The 17,937-nt window shown below is 36.5% G+C and overlaps 1 protein-coding gene and 2 non-coding genes across 3 annotated transcripts; 2 read left to right on the forward strand and 1 right to left on the reverse strand.

Moving 5' to 3' along the window:
- The first annotated feature begins 4,593 nt into the window (after positions 1-4,593).
- Positions 4,594-4,700, forward strand: LOC131170003 (small nucleolar RNA R71). The gene has a single exon (XR_009140946.1). It is a non-coding gene; the product is annotated as a small nucleolar RNA R71 (small nucleolar RNA).
- A 4,894-nt stretch (positions 4,701-9,594) lies between these two features.
- On the reverse strand, positions 9,595-10,916 carry LOC110673014 (vegetative cell wall protein gp1-like). Its single transcript, XM_058128671.1, has 2 exons — positions 10,425-10,916; positions 9,595-9,669 (listed from the first exon to the last, which is right to left on the reverse strand). Exons 1-2 carry the CDS (start codon positions 10,914-10,916, stop codon positions 9,595-9,597), a joined length of 567 nt encoding a protein of 188 aa, XP_057984654.1.
- A 6,087-nt stretch (positions 10,917-17,003) lies between these two features.
- LOC131170064 (small nucleolar RNA R71) lies at positions 17,004-17,110 on the forward strand. Its single transcript, XR_009141007.1, has one exon. It is a non-coding gene; the product is annotated as a small nucleolar RNA R71 (small nucleolar RNA).
- The last annotated feature ends 827 nt before the right edge of the window (positions 17,111-17,937 follow it).

Below are 17,937 nucleotides of genomic sequence, written 5' to 3' on the forward strand. Positions count from 1 at the left end.
GTCATTTTTCTTGATATGCTTATCATGCCATTTTTTAGTTCTTTCTTTACAGATCCTAGCATTTTCATAAGCATCAAGTCTCAATTCTTCTAATTCATCAAGTTGCAAAAGTCTTCTGTGTCCAGCAGCTTGTAAATCAAAATTGATTGCTCTAATGGCCCAATAAGCTTTGTGTTCTAATTCTACGGGCAAATGGCATGATTTCCCAAAAACTAACCTATAAGGTGTAGTTCCTATGGGGGTTTTAAATGCTGTTCTATATGCCCAAAGAGTGTCATCTAATTTAAGGGACCAATCTTTTCTGGACTTATTGACAGTTTTCTCCAAGATTTGCTTGATTTCTCTATTTGTGATTTCTACTTGGCCATTTGTTTGAGGGTGATATGGTGTGGCAATTCTATGCTTTACCCCATATTTTCTCATCAATTTTTCAAATTGGTGGTTGCAAAAATGGCTACCACCATCACTAATTATGGCACGTGGGGCACCAAACCTGGTCAAAACAAATTTTTTCAGAAATTTTACCACAACTTTTGCATCATTGGTAGGTGTAGCAATAGCTTCTACCCATTTAGATACATAGTCCACCCCTACCAAGATATATTTATTCCCATAAGAATATGGAAATGGCCCCATGAAATCAATTCCCCACACATCAAACAATTCAACTTCTAATATGGATTGTTGGGGCATCTCATCTCTTTTGGAAATGTTGCCTACTCTTTGACACCTATCACACCTGCTTAAAAAGTCTCTCACATGTTTAAACATTTTAGGCCAATAGAAACCTGATGTCAAGACTTTTTCAACAGTTTTTGAAACACTAAAATGACCACCATATTCAGAGGAATGACAATGGTAAATAACATCATGTATTTCTTCCTCTGGTATATATCTTCTAATTATTCCATCATTGCATCTCCTAAACAAAAGAGGTTCTTCCCAAGAATAAAATTTAACATCATGCAAGAATCTTTTCTTTTGCTGCCAAGATAAATCAGGTGGCAAGACACCACAAGACAAGAAATTCACAATATCAGCAAACCATGGAAGTGCAGAATTCAACACATACAACTGCTCATTCATGAAAAATTCATCAATTGGCACAATTTCATCATCTCCATTTTCAGTTTTTATCCTAGAAAGGTGATCAGCCACCACATTCTCAACACCCTTTTTATCTCTTATTTCCAAATCAAATTCTTGAAGTAACAATATCCATCTAATCAACCTAGATTTAGCTTCTTTCTTGCTCATTAAGTACTTTATTGCTGCATGATCAGTGAAAACTATTACCTTTGAGTTGACCAAATAAGAACGGAATTTATTGAGTGCAAATACTACCGCAAGGAACTCCTTTTCAGTTGTGGCATAATTAACTTGAGCTTCATCAAGGGTTCGGCTTGCATAGTAAATGGCATAAGGTTTCCTATCTTTCCATTGCCAAGGATACTCCAACAAAGAAACTCGCTTGCATCACACATAATTTCGAATGGCAAAGTCCAATCCGGGGGTTGCATAATAGGAGCTGTTGTTAAGGCCGTCTTTAACTTACAAAAAGCAACCATACAATCTTGATTAAAATCAAATTTAACATCATGATTCAAAAGGTTTGTTAAGGGTTTAGCAAGTTTAGAAAAATCCTGAATAAATCGCCGGTAAAACCCGGCATGTCCAAGAAAACTCCGCACTCCTTTGACAGTGGTTGGAGGGGGCATTTTTTCAATAATTTCTATTTTAGCTCTATCCACTTCAATTCCCCTATTTGAGATCAAATGCCCTAAAACGATCCCCTCTTGGACCATAAAGTGGCATTTCTCCCAATTCAACACCAAATCATTATCAGCACACCTCTGCAAAATTTTAGACAAATTAGTCAAGCATGAATCAAAATTAGTTCCATATACTGAAAAGTCATCCATGAAGACCTCCATAATTTCTTCAATAAAATCAGAAAAAATGGCCATCATGCATCTTTGAAATGTGCCAGGCGCATTACACAATCCGAATGGCATCCTTCGATAGGCAAAGGTGCCATAGGGACAGGTAAAGGTAGTTTTTTCTTGGTCATCAGGATGTATTGGAATTTGAAAGAAACCAGAATATCCATCTAAGTAACAAAAGAATGAATGCTTGGCTAATCTCTCTAACATTTGATCCATAAAAGGAAGAGGAAAATGGTCTTTTCTTGTGGCATTGTTCAACTTCCTATAGTCTATGCACATTCTCCAACCTCAGAATAGCCTAGTGGGTATCAATTCATTATTCTCATTTTTAACAACTGTCACCCCACCTTTTTTTGGTACAACATGCACAGGACTAACCCACTCACTGTCAGAAATAGGGTAAATAATTCCAGCAGCTAGTAATTTTAGGATTTCCTTTTTCACAACATCCTTCATTGTAGGATTCAATCTTCTTTGGTGTTCAATGGAAGGTTTACTATTTGGCTCTAGGAAAATCCTATGCATACAAACTGTTGGACTAATTCCCTTTATATCATCAATTGTATAACCCAAAACTCTCCTATATTCTCTCAAAACTCTCAACAATTTTTCTTTCTCAATATCAGTCAAACATGCATTAATTATAACAGGATATGTTTCATTTGGTCCAAGAAAAGCATACCTGAGGTTGGAAGGAAGAGGTTTAAGATCTACTTTTGGGGCATCCTCTACCTTTAATGATGGTGGTTTGATCTCCAAATTTTGTACTCCTTCAAGTTGAAAAATTGTGGCTTCAGGTTGTGGTGGAGAGCTCTCCAAGTGTTGTGCAAAAGTAGCCATGTTATGATTATCATCATCAATGCTCCCACCATGGACTAAGCAATTTTCAAGTGGGTCTTGTGGGTAGCTTTTTCTGAAATGCTCTTGAACAATCTCATCAATAATGTCTACCCGCAAACAAGACTCAACTTCTTTATGTTTCCTTTTCATGGCTGGATTGATGTTGAATATCATTTGATCATCTCCCACTCTAAGTGTCAATTGCTCACCCTTTACATCAATTAATGCACCAGCTGTTGCCAAAAAGGGTCTTCCCAATAAGATAGGAACTTTTGTGTCTTCTTCCATATCCAAAATGACAAAGTCCACCGGAATGTAAAATTTCCCAACCTTGATAGGCACATTTTCAAGAATGCCTTCTGGATACTTAATTGAACGGTCAGCCAATGAAAGATACATGTTTGTGGGCTTCAACTCTCCCATATTCAACTTCTCATATATTGAAAGAGGCATTAGGCTGACGCTAGCTCCAAGGTCACATAAGGCATTTGCTACACAATTATCACCAATATGACAAGGAATGGAAAACACACCCGGATCTTTGAGTTTGGGAGGTAACTTCTTCTGAATTATAGCACTGCATTGCTCTCCCAAGTTGATGGTGTCATAATCTTCTAGCCTTCTCTTGTTGGAGAGAATCTCCTTCAAAAACTTGGCATAACTTGGCATTTGGGATAGTGCCTCAGTGAATGGCACATTGATATACAACTTCTTTAGCACTTCAAGGAACTTGCCAAATTGTTTGTCTAGCTTGTGCTTAATGAATCTTTGAGGGTAGGGAAGGGTGGGCTTGTAAGGTTCAGGTGGGATGTATGGTTTTTCTCCCTCATCTTGCTCACTTTTGCTTTCTTCTTCTTTTTCATTTTTCTTGCTCTCAACTGAATTTTCTTCTTTTGTGCTCTCTTTTTCTTCTCTCTTGTTTTCACTCTCTTGACCAACTTTCTTACCACTTCTCAAGGTCACCAACTTACATTGTTCATGAGGGTTTTGTGGTTGGCTAGGTAGTTTCCCATAGGAATTGCTTCCTGATGAGCTTGCTTGTTGCGCCAATTGAGTCTCCAACATGCGGTTGTGGATTTGTAATTGATCCATGGTTTGTCTCATGTGTTGCATTTCTTCCTCCAATTTGTTATTCATCTTGCTTTGTTCAGCAAAAAATTTCTCCATCATGCTTTCCAAGGTTGGCTTCGGTTCATGAGGTGGAAGGGATTGTTGTGCTCTTGCTTGATATCCAGGTGGTGGCTGCCTTGTGGGCTGAAATTGAGGCTGAAATTGAGGCCTATTTTGCTGCATAAACTGCTGGTTATGAGCATAATTTGAGCTTTGGCCTTGTTGAGCAAAAGTTGCTTGTGGTCTCCATGTTGAGTTGTTCACATTAGAGTAAGCATTTCCCATAGGTTTTTGTTGATAACCTCCTGCATAAGCAGCTTGTTCTTGCAAATAATCATCACCATAAGAAGAGTAATCAACTCCACAACTTTGAGTTCCATCTGTGAAGGCAACTTGTTGCATAGTTGTAGGAGTTGAGTTTGTTGCCTTTGTGCAAAAATCACTAAGAAGCTGAGTCAACTGATCAAATCTTGCATTCATGTAGCTAACTGAGTCAATTTCATAAACCCCAGCTTTCTTTGGCTCAAGTGCTCTAGGATTTCCCCATAAATGGGTATTATGAGCAATCTTCTCTAATAGATCATAGCATTCTTCACTTGTCATTCTCATGAAATCTCCTCCTGCTTGTGAATCAATTGTGTTTCTTATGGCTGGAGTAACTCTGGTGTAGAAATTCTGAACAATCATCCATTTCGGTATTTCATGATGAGGACATTGCCTTTCAAGCTCCTTAAATCTCATCCAAGATTCATACAAAGTTTCATCATCCCTTGGTTTAAAAGCTACCATCAAATTCCTCAAATGAGTAGTTTTCCCAGGTGGGAAAAATTGAGATAGAAAAGCTTGAGATAGCTGCTCCCAAGTAGCTATAATAGCTTGTGGGAGTGAGTCACACCACTCCAATGTTGAATCCCGAAGAGAGAATGGAAATAATGTGAGCCGAATAACTTCATCAGAAACTCCAGGTTGCCTTTGTGTACCACATATCATCAAAAATTTCTTCAAATGAGAATGAGGATTTTCAAGTGGACTACCTCCAAATTGTGAATTCTGAACCATTTGAATAAGACCAGTCTTTAACTCAAATTGATTAGCTCCAATAATAGGTCTGTTATCTCTCACATCTGCACATCTAGGAAAAGCATAATCCAACATGGATCTTCTTTGAGGATCATTTTGATTAACCACTTCATTTTGCCCGTTTTGCTCATTTCCTCCATTGTTTCCACCAATAGCTCTATTTTGATTCTCCATATTTTCTATTGTCACCTCTTGCTCAAATATTTGTTGTTTTTCTTTTTCTGCTTCTTTTCTTCTCTTGAATTCCTTTTTGTTGGCTCGATAGAATTTTTCAATTTCAGGATTGAACAACAATTCAGTGTCACTTGCGCTTTTCGATCGTCTCATAAACAAGAAAAGTACCTGAAAAACACAAGGAACAATAGTGAAAATAAAAGAAAATAAAAATTCTAATTAGCTTAAAACAATTAAAATCCAACTTAAAACAAACAATTCCCCGGCAACGGCGCCAAAAACTTGATACGGTGTTTGTCGCAAGTGCACGGGCCACAGTAGTATAGTTTTAAAAAATGATATCGATCCCACAGGGAATTGTGTTTAAATTGGAAATAAAAGTATAAGCTAATTAGAGTGATAAAATTTAAAGATGTAAAATGAAATTTGGAATTAAAATTGGTATTTGAGGAATTAAAACTAAATCAAACAATTAACTAACATTAATTAAACTAGATTACCAAAAATTAATTTGAAATTTCTATTTATGAAATTTGAGAGGAATTAAATCTAAATTCAATAAAAAAATAAAATGATTCTAGAGAGTGGATTTAAATTGGATTTAAATTTAAATTGGATTTAAATTGAAATTGCTATTTATGAGATTTGGAGGATTTAAATCTAAATTCAATGAAAATTAAATTGATTCTAGAGATTGGATTTTTCAATATTGTTTGCATGTGGTTTATCCCTAATTTAGCCAAACACATGAGAATTGCAATTTTGAGGGAAATCAATTCTTAAATTTTTGAAACCTTTTTCGAGCATTTCAAAGTTGGTTTTCATTAAATCAAACCCTGTTTTCACGGTATTTCAAACCTAACAAAAACCCATTTAAAGATCTAATTGATTTATGGAAAGTTCCCCTTAATCCTCTTAGCTTATCTCTAACACTAAGAAAATAAAGTTTATTGCAAGATTATCCATCCCCAATATTCACTTTTCAGTCCATCTATTAAGGATTAAAACTTAACTTAATGAGGGCCCATTCATCAAGCAAGGCAGTAAGCACACAAGCAATAAATCAAAATATAACAATCTTCATTTAAATGGCCAAATCAGTTCAAAACCACAAAACAAATCAATATTTACAAACCCATCTCTAGAATCTCAATCAACTACTCACAAATCATTGTTTAAAGACAAACCCAAATGAAGAAATGAAGAAATAATGGAAATGTAAGCTAAAGGGTAGAAAAACCCAGAAATATGCAGCAGAATCTGCTGCAGAAAAGTGCAGAAAACGAGTTCTGCAGGCTGCTGGAAGAATGCAGAACGTGCTCCTCTCTTTCTCTCTTTCTATCCTTCTAAAAATGCCTCCCTTGCTCTCTATGGAAAGAAAATGATAAAATGAGGCTTTATATAGGCTAAGGGTCTGCCCTAGAATGGGTAAAAGGGGGAAGGTTCCAGAGAAAGTGAGGTAAAAAGCTGGAGTAACGGAAATGCCACGTCAATTATTTTCCAGTAAAAATGACATAAGCCGAGTCAGTTGTGTCGTGGGTTGTGTTGCGGGTTGTGTCGCTCTCGGCGTGAATATCTGACGATTGACACAAGCTAATTCGGTTGTGCTACAGGTTGTGTCGCTCTCGGCCATTTTTTTCTCAACTTCAAAATTTTTTGCAATTCGATTTTAATCTCCTCCAATTGGCTACTCTGATCAAAATACATCAAATTTCTCCAAATTTAACCTTCAAAACAAATAAATTCCAAAAATTAAACTAAGAAGTGTAAAAATTGTAAAATTGACTAAATATATACTAATATCTATAATAATAGCTATGAACAAGGGTAAATTATGTGCAAAAATTACACCTAAATGATGATCTAAAATGCATGCATCACCTTAAATTTATGAAAATTACTTATCCAAACTCTTAAACTTACTTTTAGCCACCAACAAACCATATACCCACTTTCAAGGTACAAAGAGTTTAATTCTTACCAAAGTTATCACCGCTTAGCCTTGGGTCGATTATTCATATCATTAAACCCAAACCAATCAATCACAAAGAATAATCATGCCTAAATAGACTATAGGGTAATCCATAAACTAGAGTGTCCCAAATAATGATGGAAATAAATGAATGGATTAATGATATCCCAATCCCATAGGCAATTCTCCTATTCCAATCTCCACTAATGTAGCAAAACACTATCAAAAGATCAAAAGGACTTTCAAGGGTTGTAATGGGGCCAATGGGGTGATAATGTGGCTAACAAAAAAGGGATAAGGGTAACAAAATATGAGAATAATCAAATTATTAAAAGATCAAGACACACAAAAATGTATATATATTTTTTTTGAATCAAATGGGAGAAGGAACTTTACAACTATTCATCAATGCTAGCATATAATTTTGAAGCTTTTAGAGGGACTACATAAAAACATTGACTTTAAATTATAATTGTCCCTTTCAATTCACCCCCAAACTCATTTCTTTGTGTACTTGGGTGGTGAATTACTTTACATACCATAATTGAATTTGCTAGCTTTTTTTTTTACTTTAGTCACTTCTCCCAACTAATTATTATCATTATTATTATATATTTTTTTTTAAGTGTATCTATCACTCAAAGAATTATTCTCATGGAGGGTAGGTAAGTGTTTGGGTTTATGGCTAGGCATTAATGTGGGTTCCAAAGAAATAAGAGGGATAAATGTAGGCTCAAATTGGTTTCAAAGGGAAATTTTTAAGTGAGGTTGGCTAAGGCTAAAATATGGGTTTAAAATTCAAAGAATGCCTATATCATTTCTTTTTCAAGTGTATGCTATAATTTCGCCTTGAAAGGTTTAGAAAGATTGTTCTAGGATTGGTGAGACATCAATTAGCTACTTCTCACCCTAGAGTTTTCTCTAGGCACTCAAAGTCAATGCAATTGATTGGGTGGCCCTTGGCTAAGAAGATATAAACTAAAGCAAGAATCTAATAACTTTGCACCTATCTAGAACTTTCAATCCATCAAACCCTTCTAAAAGTAAGCTTAATTGCTCTTCAAAGCAACTCTCAATCCTTTAAGGACAAGGTAAAAATTTATTTTTACCATATGCATGATCCTAAAATGCATGCATAAATCAAATTAAAACTAAGTGTAATCTATATGAAAACTATATGCAAATGTATGTATATGAGTATAGACGTGTGCGTGGTATATGTATAAGTGTATGGATTATCTATATATGAATGAATGAAATGCAATAAATGAATGAATGAAAATTTTAAAGAGAATTTTAAAAATTTTACAAAAATTTTGCCCTCACCCCCAAACTCAAATGAAACATTGTCCTCAATGTCTAAAATGAATGCAAAGATGGGCAAAATTGTGTAAATTAATCAATTAATGAAATATATACAATTGGGGATTAAATCAATATAAGCTCAAGTATTTCAAAATTAGCTCAAAATGATATTAACAATGAAGCTTTAGAGAGAAAAAATGCGAAAAAGTATCCCAAATGTATGAATTTACACTGTTTAAGATGTTGCTTAACCTGCTGCATAGGGTAAAGCGAAAGCATAAGCATTAGTAACATACCATAAGCTTAAATGGTGTAAGGGTAAGCTGTTACCTCCAACTGATGTGGAACAGGTGTGGCTCAAAGAAAATTTGTGCAACTCATCAATGTCAACAAAATTAGGATTGAAGAAAAGATAAAGTGCAAAAATAATGTGCAAGAATATGAAAAAGTGTAAAAATATAAAATCTAACATTAGATCAAAAATTAAACCAAAAAGCATTCACAGAGTAACTATGTCCATCGCAGAAAATAAAATAAAATAAAGTAGACTAAAGGAAAGAAGTGCAAGTATAATCATAAAAACTAATTACCAAAGTATTACAACTAGTACTAAAGCTCGAAAATTAAAATAAACAGATTACAAAATAAACTTAAAACAGAAATTAAAACTGCTGCTACTGATCAAGCTCTGCTATCAAGGCTTTGTTCTTGCATCGTGTCCGCTGTTCCGCAGAGGTTCATTGTGATCCAAGCTTGACAGCTTCCAAATTTTCTGTGAGGTCTTTCATTTCTTGAAACATGGCTTGGCCCCAATGATATAAATTGTTGTAGGATTGGGCCAGTTTGTTGTAAAGCTCCAACATTTGAAGTTGATGTTGCTTCTGTTTCTTTTTAAGAGATAAAAGTCTCTTTTTAAGTTTCTTTTCTAGCTTCTTCTTTTGGTTAACCTGCTGCTGACCCATGGTTTCAATTTTGATTTCTAAGCTCTTTAAGGTAGCAAGAATTTCTATGGTGTCAGGTGAGGGAACAAATGGTTGGACAGTGAAACTTGCTATTCTAGATTCCAAGGATCTTAAGAGGGATAAAATGTCTGCTGAAAACTGTGGGGTAGTGGTTGGTTGTGGTTCTGCTGGTGCAAAGGTAGTGGGGTCTGTAGTACCAGTGGTATCAGGATCTTCTGTATGTAGTATAGGTATGGCCTATTTTCTCACAAACATCCATATGCAAGACAACATTGTCTGTCTATATATGATTCCCAGTAAAGCGGCAAAGAATTTATATAGACTAGCATCAAAGCTAAATGAGTTTGCTATAGCAGTTATATACCCCCCAAAAACTATACTACCTTTAGTATGCTTTGTGACAATTTGGTGCCAATGAGTAGCTATGAAATGGGCTGTGCTTACTTGTTTTCTCTCCTTCATGCACCACAAGAGAAACAAGTCCCCAGCACCCACAATACTGTTATTGTGTCCCCTTCCTAAAACAGTGTAAGAAATGAACCTATGGAGGTATTTCAACACATGATCAACTATCCTAGAGGCTTTTGCAGTCCTCGGTCTATAATAACCCCCAAAAGGTGCAATATCCTTCCAGAATTGAACAGGGTCATAAACAGTTTGCTGCCACTCAATGTTTTTATACCCCAAACCCTGAAAACCAAAAATTGCATTCATAGCATCCATGTCTAACTCCCTATCAATTCCAGCACATCGAAAATATATCATATCTTTATGTTCAGGCACTGTTGGTTTGAAATTCAGCCTTAAGGAACTCAAAAATTCCAGGGTCAAATCCTTATACACTGGTTCCCTAATTTTAGCAAAATCAGTCCAGCTAACAGTACTCAAATAGGCAAATACAGAGTCGTAAATGCCTAATTCTTTCAAAATCTGCTCATCCATATACTTGTTTGCCAAAATAGTTTTAGAAACTAATTTCTCATAGGCATTTTTCATATCCATATCCCTAAAAGCCCAAGGTAATGGAGAAATTACCTCCTCTATATTATCTGCAGATGACGCAGGTGCTGGAGAGTGTAAGGAAGATTGAGGTACTAGTGTTTGGACCACTGGTGCTGGAGTTTGCGAGGAAGACTTGGTCCTTTTGCTGACTGGTTCAGAGGACGGCTGAGGTGAAGAATTTAGGTCGAAAGGAACAGAGGGTACTCGTTTCCGTTTTCCGGCTGGGGTTTCCTTGGTTCTACCTGCGGCCCTTTTAGTTTTGCCTTTGGTTTTCATTTGAGTAGGCGCAGGCTCAGGTACTGGTTCTGGGGAATGGGTGTCGAAAATTGGTGTTTCATTTTGCGGTTCGGTTTGCGGCGAGAGGGGAGTCGGCGGAATGAGAGGTGGTATTTGGCTTGGGGGTAGTGGTGGTGACTGAGGTGGTGGCGATTGAGGTAATGGCGGCGTTTGTGGTGGTGGGGACTGAGGGAGCGGTGGACTGGGGCTGGGGTTAGGGTTTGTGGGCAATGAGGATGGAATACCCATTTTCGATTTGACAGAATGTCGAAATCCACTGAGTTTGGGTTTGTGGGAAGACCACATTTTAGTTCTTACCATTTTAATGAAAAGGAAGAAACCTTTCGGCTTCCTGTAAAGATTGCCGGAAGAAATGGCGTGGGAAAGGAGTCGATGAGGTTTATCGGGAGTGTGGGCGAGGCTTTTGGAAAATTGGCGGAAGTTCTGAGGCTTTTAAAATGTGGGGCAGACATGTGGTATTATGGGCCATGCTTAGGGTTAGGCATAAGGTTCAGCAGAATTTGCTTAAGACTCTGCTTGACAAGCAATGTCATCAGCAAGTTTCGGCAGGTTTTGGGAAAAATTGTGGTTTTGCTTACCAAAAACAGTCCAAAAGCTATGGAATGCTATTGTGACCCTCAGCAATTACCAAATACACACAAACACCATAAAATTGAGGAATTTAAGCTCATCATCTCTTAGAACTCATCAAACACCGTATATTTTCATTTAGCTCATGCAAGCATTTTTCAATTTAGGCATCAATTTTGACTACCTTTGTGCACACTTAATGAAATGGTCTCCTTTCTTTACTTATACCAAAAGCACATTTTCAGCAGCATTTTGGACAAGTTCCAATCAATCAAGAATTGCAGAAAAGACATAGAAATTGACCTTTTAAGCAGCATGAACAGTAGCATAAACAGTAACCAAAATCTGCAGATTACAAAAACTAGCAGCAATTCAAACAAAAGCATGCAAATTCCTATCAGACTACAAAATTATATATACACTAAAAGGTGAAACTTAACAAACATTATTTTTGCACTTCAATAAAGCTCACATCAGTCCTAAATATCAAAATTGATCCTCATTCAAGTTGCATTTCACAGAATTTACACAAAACACAAAATCAAACATGTGCTATCAAGTAGATTGCAATATCAGCAATTTAGCACAAGTTTAAAGGTGTTACTGTTTACAGGCACTGGATAAATTGCAGAATTTTGCTTATACTTGCCCTCTTTCAATTCTTTCTTTTTGCTACAAGTGTTAATTTGCCCCATCTTCATGAATGACCTACAAAAGATAAACAAATGTCACTTTTGAGATTAATGGGGGTGAAAACTGAAAATGAAATGAAATGGAAAATTAATAAACTATAAAAGGATAGGCTTGGGTTGCCTCCCAAGAAGCGCTTGTTTAGGGTCTTAAGCTTGACCTACCACTCCAAATTTCCTAAGCATCCCTGATTGGAGAACCAAGCCATGAAACCTCTACAAACTTTTGTGTGGGTTCTCCAACAATATAATGCTTTAATCTCTGCCCATTAACTTTGAAAGTCCCTGAGGTTTCATTGCCTATCTCAACAGCTCCATAGGGGTATACTTTTATAACAGTGTAGGGCCCTGACCATCTTGACTTCAATTTTCCTGGAAATAACCTTAACCTAGAGTTATATAGGAGAACAACATCACCTTCTTGAAATTCTTTCCTCCTAATATGCTTATCATGCCATCTCTTAGTTCTTTCCTTGTAAAGCTTGGAATTTTCATAAGCATCCAATCTAAGTTCCTCAAGTTCATTTAGTTGCAGCATTCTTTTTTCTCTTGCAGTTTTTAAGTCAAAGTTCAGTGTCCTTATGGCCCAATATGCTCTATGCTCCAACTCCAAAGGTAAATAACAAGCCTTCCCATAAACCAATCTAAATGGGGTAGTTCCAATAAGAGTTTTAAAAGCTGTTCTATAGGCCCAAAGAGCATCATCTAACTTTAGTGACCAATCTTTCCTTGAACTATTCACTGTTTTCTCAAGAATTCTTTTCAGCTCTCTATTGGAGATCTCCACTTGACCACTAGTTTGTTGATGGTAGGGTGTTGCAATCTTATGCTTCACTCCATATTTTTGTAATAATCTTTCAAATTGATGGTTGCAAAAATGAGAACCTCCATCACTTATAATGGCACGTGGAGTTCCAAATCTTGTAAAAATGAACTTTTTAAGGAATTAAATCACAACTCTAACATCATTAGTTGGAGATGGTATAGCTTCAACCCATTTGCTCACATAATCTACTCCAACTAAAATGTATTTGTGTCCCAAGGACGATGGAAAAGGTCCCATGAAATCAATGCCCCACACATCAAATAGTTCCACTTCTAATATATTTTGGAGGGGCATTTCATCTCTCTTTGAGATATTACCCATCCTTTGACACCTATCACATGCAATTACAAACTTCCTCACATCTTTAAACATGTGTGGCCAAAAGAACCCTACTTGAAGAACTTTTTCTGCAGTCTTTGTCACACTCATATGACCCCCATAAAGTGAAGAATGGCAATCTTTAATAACATTCCCTATCTCCTCATCAGCTAAACATCTTCTAATCAGCCCATCTCCGCATCTCTTGAACAAAAATGGCTCCTCCCAATCATAATCCTTCACATCAAAAAGAAATTTCTTCTTTTGCTGCCATGTTAGATCAGGTGCAAGGATTCCACACACTAGATAGTTCACAAAATCTGCATACCAAGGGGTTTTTGCATTCATGATTACTAACAGTTGCTCATCAGGAAAATAATCATCTATTGGGGGCTCTTTTCCCAAATTGTCTCCTTGTTCTTGCCTCAATCTAGATAGATGATCCGCTACCACATTTTCTACTCCTTTCTTATCTTTAATTTCCAAGTCAAACTCTTGAAGGAGTAGTACCCACCTTATCAATCTAGGTTTAGCCTCTTTTTTTCGAAGGAGATACTTGATAGCTGTATGATCCGTGTACACTATTACCTTTGACCCCACAAGATAGGACCTGAATTTGTCTACTGCAAATACTATTGCCAAAAACTCTTTCTCTGTAGTAGAATAATTTATTTGAGCATCATCTAAGGTCCTACTTGCATAGTATATTGCATACACCTTCTTATCTCTCCTTTGTCCCACAACAGCCCCAATGGCATAATCACTAGCATCGCACATTAACTCAAAAGGTAATGACCAATCGGGTGGCTGCATAATAGGAGCAGATATCAAAGCTTCCTTTATCCTACAAAAAGAATTCATACAATTAGTATCAAAATTAAATTCCATATCTTTACTCAATAAATTGGTAAGAGGTTTAGAAATCTTAGAGAAATCCTTGATGAATCTCCTGTAAAATCCAGCATGCCCCAAGAAACTCCTCACTCCCTTCACAGATGTTGGGGGCGGCATTTTCTCAATAATTTCTATCTTTGATTTATCCACCTCAATACCCCTGTTTGACACAAGATGTCCCAAAACAATTCCTTCTTGTACCATAAAATGGCACTTTTCCCAATTTAAAACTAAATTGAACTCTTCACATCTTGCAAAACCTTAGACAAGTTAGATAAGCATTCATCAAAAGATTTACCATACACAGAAAAATCATCCATGAACACTTCCATAATACCCTCAATCATGTCAGAAAATATGGACATCATACATCTTTGAAATGTAGCAGGAGCATTACATAGTCCAAATGGCATCCTTCGATATGCAAAGGTACCATAAGGACATGTGAAGGTAGTTTTATCCTGATCATCTGGGTGAATAGGGATTTGAAAGAACCCTAAATAGCCATCCAAATAGCAAAAATAAGAATGATGAGCTAATCTCTCAAGCATTTGATCTATAAATGGTAATGGAAAATGGTCCTTTCTGGTTGCATTATTCAATTTCCTATAGTCTATACACATTCTCCATCCAGTTACAGTCCTTGTAGGTATTAGTTCATCATTATCTTTTTTCACTACTGTGATGCCCCCTTTCTTAGGTACAACATGGATTGGACTTACCCAATTGCTGTCAGAAATAGGGTAAATAATACCTGCATCAAGCAATTTCAAGATCTCCTTTTTCACAACCTCTTTCATATTTGGGTTCAATCTCCTTTGTGATTCTCGAGAGGCTTTATGGTCATTTTCCAACAAGATTCTATGCATGCACACAGAAGGATGTATTCCTTTAATATCATCAATGGTATAACCAATTATCCTTCTATGCTTCCTAAGAACTCTCAATAATTTTTCAACTTCACAATCAGTCAATTTAGCACTAACAATCACAGGATATGTAGAATTTTGACCTAGAAAAGCATACCTGAGATTTGTTGGAAGAGGTTTCAACTCTACCTTCGGTGCTTCACCTTTTTCAAGCTTTGATGATGAAGTTGTATCTTGCTTCAAGTTCCCAATCTTTTCAATATCAGCCATAGACAAAGGTGGATTTCCTTCCAAAATTGTAGCATATTCTGCAGCTTCTTCAATCTCATCCCCTTTTTTGATGTTATGAACCAAACAAGCTTCTAAGGGATCTTTAGGATGTTGCTTTTTAAGCACTTCTCTAACCTCTTCATCTATCACATCAACTCTCAAGCATGAGTTTGAATCATCTTTCTTTTTCATTGCTTGAAACAAATTAAATTCAACTTTCTCTTCCCCAACTTCCAATGTAAGCCTCCCATTTTTTACATCAATCACAGCTCCAGCAGTTGCAAGGAAAGGTCTACCAAGAATAATAGAAATGTGTACATCCTCCTCCATCTCCAATACCACAAAATCCACTGGTATGAAAAATTTTCCAACTTTTAGAGGAACATTCTCAACTATTCCAATTGGAAATTTAATAGACCTATCTGCTAACTGTAGTGATATGGTAGTAGGCTTCATTTCTCCAATCTTCACTTTCTCATAGATAGACAATGGCATCAGACTAACACTGGCTCCAAGATCACATAAAGCCTTATCTATACTGATATCCCCAATGTGACATGGTATGGAGAAACTTCCAGGATCCTTCAGTTTGGGTGGAAGCTTATTTTGCAAGATAGCACTGCTTTCTTCCGTGAGAGCTACAGTATCAAATTCCTCCAATTTCTTCTTGTTAGATAAAATCTCCTTCAAAAATTTGGCATATGAAGGCATTTGTGCTAAGGCATCAGTGAAAGGAATAGTCACATGCAAAGACTTCAATACCTCCAAAAACTTCCCAAATTATTTATCCAATTTTGCTTTCTGAAACCTTTGTGGGAATGGTAAAGGTGGCATGTAGGCTTTAGGTGCAACATATTTAGGTTCTTCCTCTTTGCTCTCCCTCTCCTTACTTCCTTTTTCTTCCATTGAATTTTCTTTCTCAGCTTCAATTCTAACTCCAGCTTCAGTTTGTTCATCTCCTTCTCTGCTTTTCTTATCTTCAACTTTCTCTTCAATCTTTTTATCTCCATCCTCCAATATTTTTCCACTCCTCAATGTAATAGCCTTGCAATGCTCCCTTGAATTTTCTGGCTGGCTAGGGAGCTTCCCAAATGCTTTGTTACTTGAAGAGCTAGCTTGTTGAGCTATTTGATTCTCTAACATCTTGTTGTGTGTTGCCATTTGATCCACTTTAGATGCTAATTAAGAAATCATTTCTTGTTGACTTTGATGGCTCACAAGTAGAGTTTCAATCATAGATTCCAATCTAGTTGTCTTGTCTAGTTGTGCTTGTTGTGGTAGAGGTGGAGCAGGTGCATTTTGAGGTTTAGAAATTCCAGGAGGGGGGCCTCTATTCTGCTGAAAATTCTGATTTTGTTGATATCCAGAAGGTTGCTGAAAATTCTGATTTTGCCCTTGTCTACCTCCCCAAGAGAAATTGGGGTGGTTTCTCCATGTTGGATCATAAGTTGCAGAAAATGGGTTACCACCTGGTCTTTAATTGTAATTCCCCACATAATCCACTTGCTCACTTGAAAAATCTTGATTAAGTGCAAAAAAATATGCTGCACAATTGACATTTGCAGCTCCAACTTCTACTGAATTACTAGAACCTCCGGCTGAAGAATCTACTTTCATGCTTAGCTTGTCCATTTTCCTTGTTAAAGCATCAAACTTAGCATTAATCATATTCATGGCATCAAGCTCAAACATACCAGCTGGTTTCTTGATCTCATTCCTCTCACTCCATTGGTAGTTGTTATAAGCAATTTTATCAAGAGCAGAAAAAGCTTCATCTTCAGATTTTTCCATAAGATCACCTCCAGAAGATGCATCAATTGTACTTCTAATAGCTGGTGAAACTCCATTGTAAAAGTGTTGAACAAGCATCCACTTAGGAATCCCATGATGTGGACATCTCCTTTGCAAATCCTTGTACCTCTCCCATGCTTCATACAAGCTCTCATCATCTCTAGGTTTAAAAGAAGTCAGCTCATTTCTCAGCTTAGCTGTCTTGCTTGGTGGAAAATATTGAGCTAAAAATGCTTGAGAAAGTTCATCCCATGTTGTGATAGAACTCGGTGGCAAAGAATGTAACCACTCTCTAGCTCGGTCCTTCAGAGAAAAAGGAAATAATCAGAGTCGAATTGCATCATCAGAAACTCCATTTATCTTCAACATATCACTGATCTCAAGAAAGTGTGCTAGATGCACATGTGGACTTTCACTTGGATTTCCTTCAAATTGTGATTGTTGCACCATCTGACAGAGTGCAGGCTTCAGTTCAAAATTATTAGCTTCTACTCTTGGTCTTGTGATACTTGGCATGAAATCTCCAATGTTAGGATAGGCATGATCTTTCACAGAGCGGTTGTTATTGTTGTTGTTGGCCATTTCTTCTTGTAATTCCTCTTGCTCTTGTGCTCTTTCTTGTTGTTGTTGAGCTTTAATTTCAGCTTTTCACCTCTTAGATTCTGCTCTTAAAGCTTTTGCTGTCTTCTCTATTTCTGAGTCAAAGAATAGATTGATTTCTTCACTTTTTGTCCTTCTCATAAAATAAAGCACCTGAAAAACAAAAATAAACAAATTCTCAAAGTAAAATGGTAAAAAAAATAATAATAAAATAAAATAAAATGCCCAAATTAACAAAACAAACAATTGTTCAATATCAAACAAAAAATCAAATCCCTGGCAATGGCGCCAAAAACTTGATGTGACTTATCCGCAAGTATACGGGTCGTCTCAAGTAATAAAGTGATGAATCAAGTATCGTTCCCACGAGGATTTGCTGTTTGAGTACCAAACTATGAATGAAGCGATTATTTGGGCTAATG

This window comes from Hevea brasiliensis, chromosome 10 (genome assembly GCF_030052815.1).
Source record: "Hevea brasiliensis isolate MT/VB/25A 57/8 chromosome 10, ASM3005281v1, whole genome shotgun sequence".
Classification (NCBI taxonomy): Eukaryota; Viridiplantae; Streptophyta; class Magnoliopsida; order Malpighiales; family Euphorbiaceae; genus Hevea; species Hevea brasiliensis.

What these genes read in the sequence shown, in the direction of transcription:
- LOC110673014 (XM_058128671.1), bottom strand. Translation starts at nt 10,916, where the DNA reads ATGGGTATTCCATCCTCATTGCCCACAAACCCTAACCCCAGCCCCAGT. An exon ending in CTGCAGATAATATAGAGGAG is followed by an intron (nt 9,670 to 10,424) that starts GTAATTTCTCCA and finishes AATCATATATAG; the next exon opens with ACAGACAATGTTGTCTTGCA.